This window comes from Poecilia mexicana, unplaced genomic scaffold (assembly GCF_051168715.1).
Source record: "Poecilia mexicana isolate PSO_F unplaced genomic scaffold, ASM5116871v1 scaffold_17, whole genome shotgun sequence".
Taxonomy (NCBI): Eukaryota; Metazoa; Chordata; class Actinopteri; order Cyprinodontiformes; family Poeciliidae; genus Poecilia; species Poecilia mexicana.
The window spans coordinates 4,097,501-4,115,170 of record NW_028263386.1 but is presented as its reverse complement, the minus strand read 5'-3'; the positions used below and the strand labels follow the sequence as shown (position 1 = coordinate 4,115,170).

General features: G+C 37.7%; 1 protein-coding gene across 1 annotated transcript; it reads right to left on the bottom strand.

Moving 5' to 3' along the window:
- Positions 1-145: 145 nt before the first annotated feature.
- On the bottom strand, positions 146-17,188 carry arhgap30 (Rho GTPase activating protein 30). Its single transcript, XM_015009204.2, has 14 exons — positions 17,102-17,188; positions 16,211-16,548; positions 12,910-13,012; positions 11,510-11,654; positions 11,290-11,372; positions 10,345-10,452; positions 9,953-10,071; positions 9,714-9,882; positions 9,456-9,553; positions 9,139-9,210; positions 6,740-7,489; positions 5,944-6,155; positions 4,460-5,001; positions 146-3,108 (listed from the first exon to the last, which is right to left on the bottom strand). Exons 2-14 carry the CDS (start codon positions 16,296-16,298, stop codon positions 2,082-2,084), a joined length of 3,516 nt encoding a protein of 1,171 aa, XP_014864690.2. The 5' UTR covers positions 16,299-16,548; positions 17,102-17,188; the 3' UTR covers positions 146-2,081.
- Positions 17,189-17,670: the final 482 nt, after the last annotated feature.

Here is a 17,670-nt window from a genome sequence, read left to right as displayed (position 1 = left end):
AATCCCTCGCTGTACTTCATAGCAACGTTGATCTCTTTATTAGACATACGTGAATGTCTACAGATCTAAACGTCCATGTGGTTTCCAATACAAGGTAATAGCATCTAGTGTTTTCTAAAAAGAACATAATGCAACAAACACTACATTAATTCACAATGCTCTTTATTCAAATGCCTCAAACTAGACATGTCAATCAATCAATTTCAGATAAACTATTTATGTACATAAACTTTGCATAGAAACAACTGACCCAAAGATAAGTGCAAACGGTAAGTGCTATGGAGCCACTTTCAAAACTAATCTCCAAAATCTTGAGAATCAAAATGCAGGAAAACAAAGTGAAATGTTTTTTTTTTTATATAATACAACCATCACACAACAGAGATGAAGAATGACGAGTATTTATAAAGGCTGTTCATCTGTATAACGTGTGATGTTGGAGCAGCACTAAATACTTCGTTCCACCTCAATGTTTGCATTTTTCATGTTTTATTTAGAATAATTCCAGGCAGAATTATTAAGGCCTGGGATTAAGTTATAATGACCTCCTCAACGCAGTTATAACAAACTGAATCTCATGCTTTTATTATTGCATTTGTGTCTGACGAACACAAAATTAAAATTATAAAAAATCTGGTAAAGATGTATAAAAAGCCTTAAGTTAAATTATAATCTTTCATTTCAGTTCCATAATCTCACCATTGAAAATGAAGAAAAATAGAAAAATACACTTTTAACTTTACCACATTTATTCAGTAGGAATGAAAACTCATGTTAGAAAGGCCTCCCTTCACAATTATTGTGACCTAAATGAAGCTGAACTATTTTTATTTCTTTTTATTCTCTATATTTTTAAGTTCTTCCTGCTTCTGGGGTAGAAGTGTAACGTGACACAGAGGCCGATTTCTCTTAGCTGTTTTTCAAAATGGGAAAGAGAGGGAAATGTATCATTAAAGTTAGGGAAGTTGGTATACAAATGAGAAAATAAGCAGCTTCTCGTTGCAACTTGCCCTTAGGGGCAGAGCAATAATTAAAAATGCAAAACAGCTGGAACCCACATTTATCTTTCCAAGACGCACGGTGAGGAGGCCGGTGATGGAGGATGAATAAAGTCTCCTCAAAGTGGCATGCTGGGGTCACCAAGGCTCCACTGGTGCCAATAATTACACAGATTATATAGATGTTTAGGAGCTTTTTTCCACTGAAAAATTATTGAGTCAAATATTTTGGTGAGATTTCACCACTAAAACATATGGTGGTAGCTTTTTATGCATCTTTACCAGGGTGTGACTTTATAAACTGTTTTCAACAAAGTTACTATGATGGCTGTAAACCAAAAAAACTAAATATTAACAATGATGACAAAAATGTCAGCAATCACAAAATAAAACAATGATGAAGTTTTACTTTCGGCTGGGTAGAGAGCCTCGTGAACATCGTGAGCTGAGTCTGAAGCATCTCCTTCACTCACTAACAGTAAATTTGGGCAAATTGGAATTTTTAAAATCCGCTTCATGGAAACACAGCCAGCTATTTTGAAAAATCTCACACTTTTGTGGTAGGATGAGGTGATTTTTCAGTCATATTGAAATGGATGCATTTCAAAAAACTGCCATGGAATACATTTTTTCGTATCACACGGATCATGTGATTGACAGCTGGCTGTTACTACTGTCAGAAACGCCAAAGAAGATGACAGGAAGTGATAGAAGGACAAAAGTTTTTGTTTTTTTCTATGGCCAGCTGGCTCCAACAAAGCTCTCATAGTTTATAAAAAGATGAGTTTGTCATTCAGATCTGTAGCTAAAATCTGCAACTACAATTTCCTCAAAACGCTGCATATATTCCTAAATATAAGGGACTTGTCGCTGAGTTATGAATATAATCTCAAGTAACTGTTTACATCTATCACTGCTGTGGTTTTTAATGACTTATTGCGTGAACAAACTTATTCACGTGATTTTAATTGCATTTCTTATTTAATAAAAACGTCGCAGTTGTGAAATTTTGTTTCTTTCCACACAAGTTAAATGTCGACAAAGTTTTGCACACATTTGTAATGGAGGCCCAGCTACTGTCCTTCACTTCCCCAGTCCCTCTGGGTCCGCCTCTCCTTCTCTTCCTCGCTCTTTCTCCCGCCTCAGCGTCGCGATGGCCACCGCCTCGTCGAAGCACATGCTGAGCGGGCTGTTCCTCTTCGCGTCCCTCACCGCCGCGTCCAGGCCGTCCCTCCTCTTCTCTCTGAGCATTGACGGCCTGTCCTTTTTCTCGGCGGTCTCGCTGTCCCCGTGTCCGTCCCGCTCCTGCTCTGTGGGGACCTTCAGAGCGTTGTCTTTCCTCTCTCGTTCCTGCTGCTGCTGACGGAGGGTCAGCGCAGTGATTTTGCAGTGCTGAGGCTTCGGGGGAACGACCGGCACGGCTTTGACCTGGTAAACCTTAGGCTGCTTGGAGACAACCAGCTTCCTCCCGACGCCTCCTGGGCTGCCACTGCCGTTTGCAGGATTACTTCCTTCCTTTGAGTCCCTAATATCAGATGAGCTCACTGGCTGTTTATCGGCGCTCGGCTGTGTTCTGCTTTCTGCTCCGTCTGCGTCTTCCTTCTCCTTTTCTGTTTCTTCGGAAACCGCATCTTCTCTGTTTTGATGCTCAGCTTCTTGATTTAACTCATTTCTCTCTTCATCTGAAGGTTTCTCTACATTTGGCTCCGGTGATGACGCTTCTGTCTTGCTAGTCGCGTCTTCCTCCTCCACTTCTCCATCTTCCTCGACATCTGCCTCTGAAGAAGCTTTCCTCTCAGATTGCTCACTCTCCTCATCCTCAATCACTTCACAAACAACATCTTCAATCTCACTCCAAATGTCACTACTTGTCCTGCTGTTTGCATTGTCCTCCTCACTGACTTGTCCTTCAATGTCTTTTGACGTATCATCTCTTGTCAAAAGAGAATCATCTCCAGGCTCATCCAGAACCTCTTCCCCGTCCTCAGCTTTTGCTCCAGTCAGACTGTCGGTTTCCTGAAGCTCCTCACAGCAGCTTGTTGATGCTTCTGAAGTTACACATTTTTCACTTTCATCGTCTTCTGCGGCGCTTGGAGATTCATCTGTTGTCCTGCCAAAAGGACAAATAAAAAGCAGTTCAGACGTCTGCAATAGAAGTAAATCAGCAGAGAAACATACAGAATCTTCCTAAAGGAACTTTATCCTATTTGGAAACATTAAAATACAAACAAATTTAAATGTGTTTTAACACAAACTCAAAGCAACACATAGTTTAGTTCACTTGACTTTAATTTACTCCGTTTTAGTTTAGATCACTTTAATTTACTTAACTTTAGTTTGCTTTAGTTTAATTCACTTTATTTTAGTTTGATCACTTTAGTTCTCTTCACTTTTGTTTAGTTCACTTTTGCTTAGTGCACTTCATTTTAATTAATTTTGGTTTAGTTTAGTTTGCTTCACTTTGATTCACTTCACTTTAGTTCACTTTAGTTTAGTTTGATCACTTTATTAAGTAATGACTTAATAAGTATTTATATTCCTGTTGGTATTTGTACAACTTTGCTTTTGTACAGTTTTTTATTGTCACCGTTTGTAAAAAAGTCTTTAATTCACATTTTGTACATTTTTAATTAACCAACTCGACACAGAAGCACATTCTTCTTTACTGGAGTACAGTATTTTTACTACTACACTGAATTTATGCCCTTTCTTGCCCTTTCTGTGCAGTATTTTTATTCTTTATTCTGTTTATTTATGTACCACAGAAACCAGATATTTACTTGCACTGAATAAATTTTCTCTCTGTCTGAAGTTAATCAGATCAAATGTTTCTTGTTTCAGCTTAGTTAGAATTACCAAAATTATTTATAGAAAACTTGGCGAGAGCATTTTTTAGAAAAAATAAAAAGTTTACATACATTTGTCAGTAATAAGGAAAACTGTATTTTAATCTGTATGATGTGGATCAAACCTTTTGGGCTTCCTTCCATGAATGTCTGATAGATTTACTGACACATCTGAGTTAACTTTAGGAACACCTGTGGGTGTGTTTTAAGGCCACACGTTAAACACGCCGCTTTTTGTGTTTGACATGATGGGAAAGGGAAAATAAAAACGGGGATGGTTGCACCATCCTAACTGTGACGTACGGAGGTGGCAGCATCATGTTGTGGGGCTGAACGAGGAACTGGTGCACTTCTTAAAATAGACGGCATAATGAGAAAAGAACATTATGTGGAAATATTGAGGCAACATCTGAAGACATCAGCCAGGAAGTAAAACAATCTGCTCAAAACTCACAACTTTGTTTATAATGCCAACATCCTTGTGCTATTTATAGCTTCTTCTTATTCATATTTTACACTTTTCAAATAATTTTTGGCCCTCTTAAACCTTCATATTGACTGAATGTTAGAATGGCTTGATAACTGAACTGAAATTATATGTTAATACTTTATTACCTCTGTGTGTCCTTTTCAAGCTGATCTTCTCCATGATAAGATTCATCCTCTTCCTCCTTTTTTGTCTCTTGCTTTTCTTCATCGTTTCCAGCGTTTTCCTGCACATGCTCAGTTGCTTCTTTACAAACAGAAAGTTCAACATCCAACGGTTCACAGCTTTTTCCCTCAGACCCCTGCAGCTCCTGGACTAGATCAGGACTGGGACAATCCCGGTTGTCTGATTCCAGTCCTGACAGATTGCTCAAGAAGAAGTCCGGTGGCAGGCTCTTAACAAACATGCTCTCATCTTCATCGCTGCTGTAATCATCTTCATCTCCCTCGTCTTCTGAAATATCGTCAGAGGAAGAGTGTTCCTCCGGTCCGTCTATGGGCGACGTCATGTAGGGCAAGCTGAGGGATTTAGTGTGTCGACTGTTCAGGTCGAGGCTGAGCGGTCTGTGTGGATTCGGCTCGGACACACTCAGCGTCGGTCTCTCAGCTTGAGCCATGACTTCATACTCATCATCAGAGTGACCAGGAGGCTCGACGGAGAACTCATTAATCTGAAAGGCAAAGAGACCAAAATGCTAAAACTACTTATTTAATCTGTCATGATAACAAACTTTGCTGGATGATAAATTGTTGGGGGAATGAACAATAATGTTGTTTTGTACAACGGCGTATTAGGGCCATCGTAGATAAAAGTAAAAAAGAAAAGAAGGTAATTTCTAGGAAATTTTCTAGAAAAACATAGGAAATTCCTGAGTCGAAAATGTGCTAGAAAAAAATCTGAAATTTTGGGATTAAGTTTAGTAATTTTGTAAAAGAAAAACTGGAAATATGAGATTGAACAGTCAATAATTTTCTATAAAAAACTAGAAATTTTGAGATTAATTTCAGAAACTTTCTAGTTTCAAAAGTCAGTGTTTTTACTTTTGAAACTCAGAAAATTTTTGTAAAATCGAACATTTTCAACTTTTGAAACTGTTTTTGTTCTAGAAAATTTCTGAGGTGAATCTAAAAATTTCTGAGTTTTTTCTAGATTTTTTGTACTTCACAAATTCATAAATTGAAAAAAATTCTAGAAAATTTCTGAAATAAATTATTTAAATTAATTTCTGAGTTTTTTGGCAGAAATGTATTCCTCTTTTTTTCTCCTTCTACAATACCTCTAATACGCCGTTGTATGTTTTGAAACATTTTTTAAGTGACATACTGATAATGGTACAAGAAAGCAAGTTCGCCTTCTCAAAGATCAAGCAACACTGAAACTAGAAGATTTAAAAAAAAACAAACAACCAAAACATTAAATAAAATATAAATTAAAACACAAATAATCATAAACATACATAAAATGGATTATGAAGACTCTGTAAACAAAACTGCCCTTCAAAAAGTATCAAAATGGAAATGATCAAGCCTTTCAATTTATGATGTGATGAATTGATTTATTGCTTATTGCTGAATGTTAATTCTACATAATTTGTGAGATAATAATGTCCCACCTGATAGGACCCACTGCAGTCCATGTGGTCCATGGCGCTGCAGTCCATCAGGTCCAGGAATTCAAAGTTGTCCTCGATGTAGCCCGACACTTTGCGGTCGTCTTCCTCGGCTTCAGTTGAGTTTAGAAAATCATCAGAATCAGAAACGGTGTCGTCTTCATGCTGCGAGGCTGCAGCCGCCTGCTGATAGTCCAGCTCTGATCCCTTCATTTCTGTAAATAAATGATGATCAGGGTCAGAAATATGATGGAGTACTAGAGCTACAGTTAGAAAATGAAAAGAATATAAATACAATTACGTAGATAATTTCACCCTTTCATGAAAATATCATCATAATGTCACAAGAGGAAACTCATAATATCACAAGAATAAAGTTGTAAAAGAATAATGTTGAAATAATATGCTAACAAAGTCATAATGTTACATGAATAAAGTCGAAATATTATGAGAATAAAGTTGAATTATGACTTTAGTCTCATATTATTATGACTTTGTTAGCGTATTATTTAAACTTTATTCTTTTACAACTTTAAAACCTTGAAATATAGGTTCCTTCTGAAGTTACTATTGTCATAATACTGACTTTATTCTCATAATATGACTTTCTTCTCGCATAACTTTATTCTCGCAATTCTGTCTCTATCCTTCTAATATTACGACTTTATTTTAGTAATTTTATGCATTTTTTATTTTCTAATACTGCATCATACAAACAGAAGCTGGCAGGTTAGTAGGAGAGACACAACATATTTAGGTCAGCATGTTTAACTAATCATTATGAATTTGTAAAAATCACCCATGTATTCGCTGTCTTGGTCTTCATCTCCCATGTTTTCGTGATTATCTTCCTCTGTGCTGGAGTTGTGGCTTTTCACTCGTTTTTCTCTCGTTACATGTTGGCCTCCCGTCTCCTTGTGTCCACAATCTTTTCTTAGCTCCTCACCGTTTTTCTCTTCTCCTCCTTCTTTCCTCTCCTCCTCAGAGACTTCTGGTGCCCCTTTATGTCCCTCTGTGTCCAAATCTTCTGTTTCATTTTCACTCTTGTCCTTTTCTTCAACATTTTTGCTCTCTTCCACGTTCCACTCCATTAATTTTGGCTCCTTGATCTCGATCTTTCCCCCTGCCTCCTTGCCGTCCTGCTTGTCCCCTCCGTCTTTGTCTCTTCCCCGGATTATGACCCTGTCACTGCCACCTCCTTGAAGAACCCCCAGCGCCAGGTTAGAGGTGATATGTAGCGGCACAGTGACCATGGTGGGGCCGGTGATGTGCATAGCTGCTCGTCTGGCTTTGTTGGAGAGTCCTGGAGACCTGGTCTGGACGCCCTCGCTGCCCGGCACCGCTAAACCCTCTGGGTCCAGAGCCGTGTAGGTCCCCTGGGTGCCTGCTCCTCCGCTCACCAAGCCCGTTCCTCTGCGGTAGGTCACGGCATATTCTCTGCTCCCTAACCCGCTGGTGGGAGCTGCGGAGTCTGAGCCGGGCGGAGCCAGGCTGGCGGCTGGAGGGGACAAGTTGGTGGATGGAGGACGCGGCCCAGAGCGCCTGGAACCTGAAATACAAGGAACAGTTCAAAACAACCAGAGTTGGCTAGAAACTAGTTTCATCTGCTCAATTACTTGGGTAACTTTTTTGACAAACTTTACTTTTAGGAATATTTTTACTATTTCTGGATTTTCTACCCAATGAATGAAAAACAAACAAGTTTTAACCAAAAATTCACCAGACACAGACACACACCTGCAGTTTTTGGTAACGTTTCATAAGTTTTTTATTGAAAGAAACCTATTATTTATTTTGCCTAATTTTGTTATTTTTTTGTTACTTCAATTAGTTATTGTCATTTTTATCTTTAACATACAAACATTTCTACTTAACTTTATATTTTCATGTATCTGATTATGTAATTTTTAAATATTAAATGATTGATAATTTGATCAGTTACTCTGTACTTGAGTAGACGTTTCACCAAATACTTTTTTTTCTCGTACTTGAGTAATTTCTTGGATGGTTACTTTTTACTTTTACTCAGGTAAAAATATTTTGAGCAGTGTTAGGGTGTCTTGTCACTTTAAATCCAGATAAGCTGCTGCTGGCCACGCCCCCTTAGCTCAACATTTACATTCACATGTGAAAATGGCTGCAAACTGATGCGCAGTTATACAACCGTACATCTTTGAAAAGCATTAGTAGAGCCTTCTCCACAACCAAACAGAATGTAGCAAGTGATTTCTGTCAAGTCAGACAAAACAAAACACTTGTCTTTTTCAGCAGCCATTGTACAGCTCATAGAGCAGTAAAACCAACTGAGCCCAAATGTGCTGGAGCTCAGCTGAGGTTGCTAAGTAATGGGTTGGGCTTCACTGGAGTAGCTAGGTAACAGGAGTTGCTAATTTATGGCGTTACATTCTGGAGGTTTTTGAAACAGTTTAATTTTCAGACACCAAAAAATATTAATTTATTGCAGAAAAACATCTGGGTTGTTTGTTTAAACACTTAGGCTCTTTAAAGAAGCAGTGCAAATCTAAATGGAAGTATAAAAATGTATAAAATGATAATTTTGCATAATAGATCCACTTTCAGTTATCTTCTATTGTCTATCGTACTTGTATGCTTTTAATTCAGCTACGTCAGCAATTTTTTTTGTTTCTCTTTCAGTTTCTGCTGTTAAAAATGTTTCTACTGCATTTTATTTTCGACATATACTTGCTTTGCCAATTATTCTGCATCTTTACAGACTTAAAAAAGTATTTCTGTTTCAGTTTAGCTTCTTCAGTAGATTAAGTTGCAAATTAAGCTTATTAGATTAACTGCATTTTCAAAACAAAGCTAAATTGTTCTTCTTATTCTGATATAATTTATTCTTGGTCTTTTTTATTATTGTGTTTTTAAATCTATCCTTTTTTTTATTTTGGTACGTAGTGTGGTCTGCTTACTTAATCAATAGCTAGCATTATTACCACAGCTGTTTTGTGGATCAGAAGGAAATAAAATTAGGAACTAATTGTTTTGACTATCGTCTAAATTTTCTATGTCACCACAAAACTCTTTCACAATAGAACATACAATTTTTCTAAACATAAAAAGAACTTTGCATCAGATCAGTTAGGCACAGCAAATAAATAAAATAAAAAGAGTTTCTTGCAATAAATCCCCTTTGATTAATTAAACCAATTTTTAAAATATTTGAGAGCAAAGCACCTTCATTTGGGTAGGACGGTGTGCTGAGGGAGTCCATGCTTCTTGCCGGTCTTAAAGATGTTCTGTCTTTTTCTGAAATTACAAAAGGTAGTGACAACTTCATGAAGGAGAATATAAAGACGCAGGCAGCATTTAAACGAATGTGGTAGAGGTTTGCATAACTGAATAGTTTTATTTTTTCTACCACTCCAAAACTACAGATTATCAGATAATCTGGAGCTTACTCACTTAAACAAATAAAACTGAAAGCACTTTCTTGTTTGTTTTTGGAAAAACCCAAGAATAGAGACAGAGAAGTCAAATCTCTCATTTCCTACCCTTGGCAGAATGTTTGTGTTTCCGTCGCGGGTCTGGGAATCGTCCTCCAATGTTGAAAATGGACATCCACTTCCTGCCTTTGAGTGATCCTTTCCTCCTGAGGACGCAGTTTAGTGAACAATGTCTAAATTTTATCCAAATTCACATATCTATGCAGCTAATTTACATTCATGTGGCCTTGAATAAGTTTAACCATCTTTAAATGTAAGTATGGTCCTGTATTAATATTTTATCTAACGGATCAATGATCCCCTCACTTGTCTGTGCCTTCGATGATTGAGTGGTAGGGTCTGATGGCGAGGGGACCATCGCCTGGACTAATGTTCCCAAAGTTAGGCTGAGAACCCGACGACCTGAAGAACACGAGCTCCTGACTGGGCAGCGCCGACGGCGAGGGGAGGGACTTCCTCCTCTCTGTAGGTGCGCCTAAACGACGGAGAATGCAGAGATGAAGCAGGAGTCTGAATGTGGGGAATGTCTGAGTGTTTCTCCAGACCTTCCAGAGGAAACAGCTGAGGGACGTGAGTGAGGACGAACTCCACCACGATGGACTGGACCCGGACCTCCATGAAGGCTGCGGTACCGTTGAATCCAGACGCCTCGATGTCCTTGGACCTTATCATGCAGGGAAATAAATATGTTTATCAACTGGTTTTAAGAAGGAGCAGCTTTAATTCATGTTAAAACACAAGGAAGGAGAATTTGAAGGACCAAGATGAAGAAATAACTGATAAAGGGAAGATTTCAATGGATAACAATGTATAAAGACAGACAGAGAGACAAATCTCATCAATTCACTTGTTCTAGAAACTCAAAGCAATGCTTCACATAAGCCAGTTTTAAGTAACAAAGCAGGTGTAAGACAGGCTGAGCCTGACGTTAGCACACCTGAGCAGGTTGGGGGCCCAGACGATGGCCAGGTTGCGAGCGTGCATGTTGGTCTCTGAGGAATAGGAAGCCATCTTGACCAGGTGACGCATCAGAAACTCCAGAGTCCTGCGAGAATAATGGTTAACATGATTTTATCTTTTAAAAATTACAATTTGTCATTATATATGCACCTCACTAACAAACAATTATGTTTAAACAAGAGTCATGTCTGTTTACTTTATGAATTTGAATCCTTGGTGACCTTTTATTTATTTATTTATTGCTAAGATTTGAAGCTGTTCAACTATAAAAGTCATCTAAATTAAATCAGAGTAATGAACTTTAAAAAACCTAAACAAGTGGGTCCCAAAACTATGGCTTTTAATATATTATTAAAAATGTACATTCTTAAAAATATTTTTCTGTCACTTAAGTATATGGCAAATAAGTTTCCTTACACAACTGGAACATTTTAGGAAAAAATACATAAAATTTATTAGATTTAAAGTCAATATTGAAATAAATTAACTGGTCCTCCCTCTATTTCTCTCTTGCTTGCACTACTTTATTGAATGTTCTTTTTATTTGTCTTAATAGTTTATTTATAAAATTTCCATATTCTTATGCTTCACATAGGTATAAGAATAATAACATCATAACAAAATCTAAGTAATTTCAGAAACTGAATTTTACTGCTTAATGAAGAAAAAAGTATTTTTTATTTATCATCCTTCATTGAAGCACACAGAAAAGATACAGAAACATGATATAAAGGAATAGTTTATTATCTTCAATCCTTAATTTTTTAGTAAAACTGTTTATCTGGAACCTCTGCCAAATTTGGCTAAAAATAAACCTTCAACACCAACGGCATAATGGACTACAACCGTTTTAGCTACGTTTTACCTGCTATAATGTTAGTAAATATTAAGAAGCAGAGGATTTCAGTTTTAGAGTCTCTACCTGTAATGAGGTTCTGGAAGCTCCTTCAACACATCCCTGATCTTTACCAGCCTCTCCTCCTCCAGCTGGATGGCCACTGCCTCCTGCAGGAAGACATGCACTGTTAGCATTTTCCATTTCTTAAAACATTTACCTTCTCGAAAGTCAGTCAACATAATAGTCAATGAGAATCCACTTGATCTTGAGCATGTAATTTCAGAGAGCAGCATCAGTTACTCACAGCAAACTTGTCATACAGCTGGTATGTGAGCAGAGGGTTGGGCAGCTCTCTGAAATAAGCTTTGCACAGAGAGCTGACGCAGTGGATGTCCTGCAGATATACATCTTTGTTCAGATCTGGAGACCCGTCACTCTCAAACTCGCCCCTGGTTTCACAGAAACAAAAGATTCACCTCATAAGGTTTTCACAAACAAATCTAAATAAGATCTAAACTTATTTTCGAATGCGGTCATAAGAAGATTGTACAGAATGCAGAATCTTTGCAATAATAATTTGCATCCTGACAAAGCCTTTTCTACTCCATTATTTACATGCTAACTGAGACCTGTAGAGCCTGAGATAGAGCTCTTGTGATTTTGCTAGTGGTGGGACTCAATTAAATTATTTAATTGAGTTAATTTAATAGTGTCAATTGTAATTAATTAATCAAAATGAATGAACAAAATAAACATTTTCAATTCCAAAACCCTTTTTGCAGCTAAACTATTGAATGAATAGACATATGGCTACATACATATTTTTAGTTTTAAATTTGTTATTCAGCCATCAGATTAGTGCAAAGTGCTATTATCACTATCCACCTTTCACGTTTTTCAGGAACCCCTTATCATTCAAGTAACTTCTTTCTTCCTTCAGACATCAGCGCCAGCGTTAGTACGTGTGCTGCTACATGTTTAGCATTGATGCTTGAACAGCTTTGGAAATGGGCTAACTCCTTTTAGCACAACTTGAACACAACAAAAGTATTCACCAGCGTCCCAAAATAACGTTTTTTCACGCAAAAAGCCATTTCTCTTGACTCAAAAGAAACGGCTTTGTCATCCATGGTTTTTGTTTGCGGATGTTGTTTGTGCGCCAGATTTACAGGCGTACCGAAACACGTAAATAGAAAGGTTCCGGCTCGGGACTTCTTTGTGTAAAAAAAAAAAAAAAAAAAAATTGCAATTAATTTCGTTAAAATTGTTAACATGTTAAAATCTAAGTAATTAATTAACTCGCTAAAGTCCCAACTCTAGTTTCTGCGTTTTGTTTTAGGTGAATTTACAGCAACATTCCCTTCTGGGAAGATTAGCTTCTCTCATAATCGATTCTGCATGGGGATAATTTTGTAACTGTAAAATTATGGATTCAAATTGTTTAAAAATGGTCTTAATTAATATCCCTCACAGGTCATTGCTGATGTCTTTCCATATTGGTATTGAGTTAATGCACACCAACAATCCACCTGATTAACCAATTAATCAGGTGGATTTGATTATAAAATATCTGGTTGTGCCACTTCCTCCCCTTACGGCAGAAACCTTCAGGTTGTGCTTAGATTTTCCTTTGACTGTATTGAAAGCATGGAAATATCTAGTGTGAAGGGGTACCACACAATTAGCCAAATAAAAAAGCCTAACCGTAGTTTCTGGATGTTGGACGACACTCCAGACAAGCGGTAGATTCCATCCACGATCCCATGTTGCTCCACAAACTCGCTGCAGGATCGTAGCACCAGGGGAACTGCAGGAAATCACTCTGATTATTAAAAGCAACTACAGAACAACAGACAAAATGAGGTATGGACAAAGGTTATAGTACTTCTGCTCATGCATTTGTTGAATTTCAATATAGGACTTTATATATCAAACCAGATCATAAAAATACGGGAAGCTAAAGCCAGCTGTTGCTATCCAACGCTGCAAAAACACAAAATTTTGCAAAGTATTTTTGTCTAATTTCTAGTGCAAATATTACTTGAAATAACCTTTCAGCAAGGTTTAGGAGCTTGTTTTAAGTCAGTAATTCTTGAATATTGACTTAATTAACAAAATAGTACAAGTTGCATTGGTACATTTTTTCTGTGTTAGGAGTGTTGGAAAGCTCCTTGCGTTTTGCAGTGAAAAGATAAAAGATTTTCCTCATTTTTAGGAAAATATGCTGTCAGGTTGAGGTTACTAGACAGATAAAAAAAAAAAACTGGTATAAAAAAGGTGTTAAAAGACTTCCAGGAAACAGGAAACATAATAAAACCTGAGGTTTTTTTCATGTACAGTACAGTTAATCTTTTTTTTATTTTTATTTTTTACTAAAAATAATTTCTTCATGGTGATCTAGAGGAATTCAATCAGCAGTTAGCTTTATATTTAATCTTTCATACCCACATAAAATAAATAATTTCTTTGTTGAAATTTTCCAGTGAAAGTAAACATGCATGTTTACTTTAACCACCAGATTTTGTATTGAGACAGAATGCTGTAATAACCACAATACCTGCTGCTGAACACATGAGTGAAACAAAATATTAAGACCGCAATTCAACTTCTTCAATCTGTGATGAAATCCCAGTAACAGCACTCTGGCATTTTTACACAATTTACAGGCGTGACCTGTGTGCCTAACGAGCTTTCAGCTGTTTCAAAAAGACGTAATTTGGTGCTAAATGTTGTCTAACCGAACCAGAGACCACCAGAACTAAATGAAGGCTGATCTGAAATTCCACCTGCTATCTGAAAAGTCTTAAAAGTTTTAATTAGTTAAACTTTGCAGACATTATCTAGAACAAGCAACAGTTTTTTTTACAAACCAGGAAGGTGTGTCATTATGCAGCTCTTCGACCTAATCTAAAAAGAAATGCCACTCAGTTTTTGACATCTTTACCCACAATGAACCCAGTGAAACCATGAAAACAGAGGAAACATAAAGATACTCCCATCAACCTCCTTTGTGGTTTGGGTTCAATGCACTAAGTAAAAAAGAATAACCTGCAGTGGTAAGCATGAAACTTTACTGGCTCATTGTCAGAGTCTCAGTATTGCCATTGTAAACTTTTATTCTCAATATTTATGATTATGTTTATGAGCTACAGAAACAATATAAACAGACTCCTGCTTCTAGGGATTTTTGGTATCTGAAAAACTGAAAATTTGGCCTCAGTTCTTTGGTGTTTGTGTTTTTGGTTTGATTCTTTCTACTAGGTGATTTATGCATCACAGTTTCTGCCATTATAATTCTTCTTGTAGGTCTATTTTCATAGTCATTTTCTATTTTCATAGTTATTGAACTCCCTCTACATTGTTTCCTACTTCAGTTCACATCTTACCATATTCTGTTTTTCTGTTGTAACATGTTGTTCTTTGTGCTTTTCTATTTACTTTCCTTAAATTAGTGTTAGCATTTCTTTGGTTTAGTATGTCATCTTTTGTTTCTCTCATATTATACCCACACTGCCTCATTATCCCCACGTTTCACCCGATCTGCTACTCATACAGCTAACTAGATACCTAGTTAGCTACCTGGCTGTACAGATAGATACATAGACAGACTGACAGACAGATGGATACTTTCCTCCTTTCTGTTTCCATATTTTGTGATAATCAAGAGATTAAAAGCTCTTATCTTTCTCTGTTCAGTGCCAGATTTTCAGGGTTTTTTTTGCCCAGATTCACCTCTAGTTCCTTGCTCTTTTTCAAGTCACATTTTATTTTATGTCTCTGAGATTTGCAAGTTTTGCTTGATAAAATTCTTGTTAATGCCTTTAGTCATCAGTTGCTGTTTGCAGTGTCAATACCCTGCAGAGTCAACGTTAAAGGGTCAGTGTTATGTATTTTCCAGGCACATTGTGCCATTTTATAGCACAATCAAGTAACTATGTTACCTTCACTTATTATAGAAGTGCATATCAAACTTAACCTAAAAGAAATTTGATTTTGCACTTTGATCCCTTGAAATTGGGCCTCTATTTCTTTAAGAAGGTCCTGCTCTTTCCAACACGCCGCCTTCAGAGCGTCATAATAACAATAGCAACTATGCTTCTCCATTAGGCCGTTTATGACTGTTCTTAGTGGCGTCATATGATGAGCTCAGAAAATCCGTAGTTCCAGCAGGTGTTTGCTAATTGCTGCTACCGCTAGTCTGAAGGAGCTGAGGCAGGAATCAGAACAACACTCCAGGTATATATTTGATGAGGAAATAACATAACAGTTTGTTTGATTTAAGGCAAATAATACTATATTTATGTCTGATTAAGTTTTTTAATCAATGTCACTATCAGCTTTACACAGCAAGAAACTGAAATTTGTGTCCATTGCACTTTGCAAAACTCTAAAACTACTAAATTAGACTACTCTACCACACAATAATGAACTTTTTAGTCTCTTCTGAAGAAAAGTGGTTGCACTAGACTTTAGAGGATCAGATTAAAGAGGAATACAAATGTAAAAGCTTTTAAGGTTTTGATATTTTTATCTGAAAATCCATCATTCTGCTCTAATCCCTGTTGATTTATCATATCCAGTCCCACTGAAGTTTGAAGTTGTGACATGACAACTTATTAAAAAAAAAGTTTGAAGGCTGTAAATCCACAAATTCAGCTAAAACCTCTGACGTGATCAACTCCAAAAGCCCCAGATAGAAATAGTAATGGTAGTCAGTGTTAGAGTAATAAATTATCAGGTTTTGTCAAAGCAGGTGTGGTTGAAGTTTTGTGGTTTTAATGTTATTATAGAAAGTCCCTTAAAAGGCACATAAGTGTCTCTGCTATCGATTATTTATGAAACTATACAATCCTGACAGCTAAAAAGAAGAAAAACACTCAATAAGACGCATCTGATGCTTTACATTCAGGTTCTCAGCAATCTGACAGCGGTTTTGTGATGCAGGAAATACAAATACAGTCTTGAGATGAATGTGTGAGGACAGAGGCGATGACTATCCACTTACTCTCCTGATTAGAGGTGGTGAGATGCTCCAGCAGATCACATCCAAACACCTTCTCTTTGTTGCCTCCTTTTCTTCGATTTCTCCGCATCTCTTCCTGCCTCGGGTTTCCACCTCACATTCAGAGCGGCCTGCGTTGCTCCTCCGTCAGCTCAGCCTGCCTTCCTGCCTGCTTGGGCTGGATTTGCTCACCAACTCTCGTTAGTGTGGCAGTGAATTTGTGGAGGAGCTGAGCATTTCAGGGACTCTAGCGCACTGCTGCTGCTGGAAACTCTGCCACCTGTTTGAGCTGTATCGCATTGTAAAGCTGGAGTCTTTGGACAAACTGTTAGTCTTCCCCCCTGCAAAACCAGATAAAACACGTTTTTATCGGTGCAAACTGCAGATGACTATCCATGCAAAATCAAACAAGCTGCACTCAATCCTTGGTGTGCAAATGTGGCTTTCCACTTCCCCCCCGATGAACTCAATTTATTTTTCGAATCACAGGCCACACCCTTGTCCCTGTACTTCTGCTATTCAGTGAAAAGAGCCCCTGAATGATCACCGCTGTCACACTTTTTGGGACTCTTTGAGCTGCTGGACCAACTGAAGCCTCCGATCTCGGCTTTTTGACCCCCCCGCTGTCTTCACAAATGGCCCCTTCGCCCTTCCTGAACACATGTCACGGCCATCGCAGGGCCCGTTCTCACTGCAGCGGAAGTCGAGCTTGAAAATACAAACTCAGACCGACATTCAAACTCAACCCTCCGCTGTCTCCACCACCCTGGCACCTGCTGCCTCCCTCCCATCGCTCATCCCATCCCTGTCCACGCAACCCTGTTGAGGTTGGAGTTTAAAACTGGGAACAAGGGCGAAATAAACAAGTTACAAAGCAAAAACAAGTGTTCCTACCTTCACTCTGCAACGGCACACAAGAGGCAGCATAAAGTGATGACGCAAAAAAACCACTAAACTTCCCCTGTTAACTTCCTGAGTGTCTCTCCTTCTCTTGTGCTTTCTCTGTGCATGCGGCTCACAGTTTCTCCGCCTCTGTAGGGAAATCAGTTCATTGTATCTGCATGCTGCATCTATTTCCCTTTGTGAGCAACGTTTGCCTCTTTGTTGTCCAACTTCCATGTGGTTTACTCACTCAGATGGGAAGAAGCGGACATGTTAATACGTATATGAAAAAAACACATTTCTATTTCTGTATTTGGAGTTTTTGTGGCCTCTTGATGAAATCTGTCATGTTTTAAATGTTTTATGTTTTCTGGACAGCATTTTGGTCCTTTTGGTAATTTAAGGTGCTTTCTAAATAAACCTGGATTGGATTGAATGGGATTATTATCTTTTATAATAGTATCATGTTATGCAAATAAACGTTGAAAAAATAAACAGTTTGTGCCAAAGTACCACAGTTGGTCAAAGTCCCAATAAGAAGTAGCATAATAAACACAAGTGTGCTCAATAAAGGCTTCAAA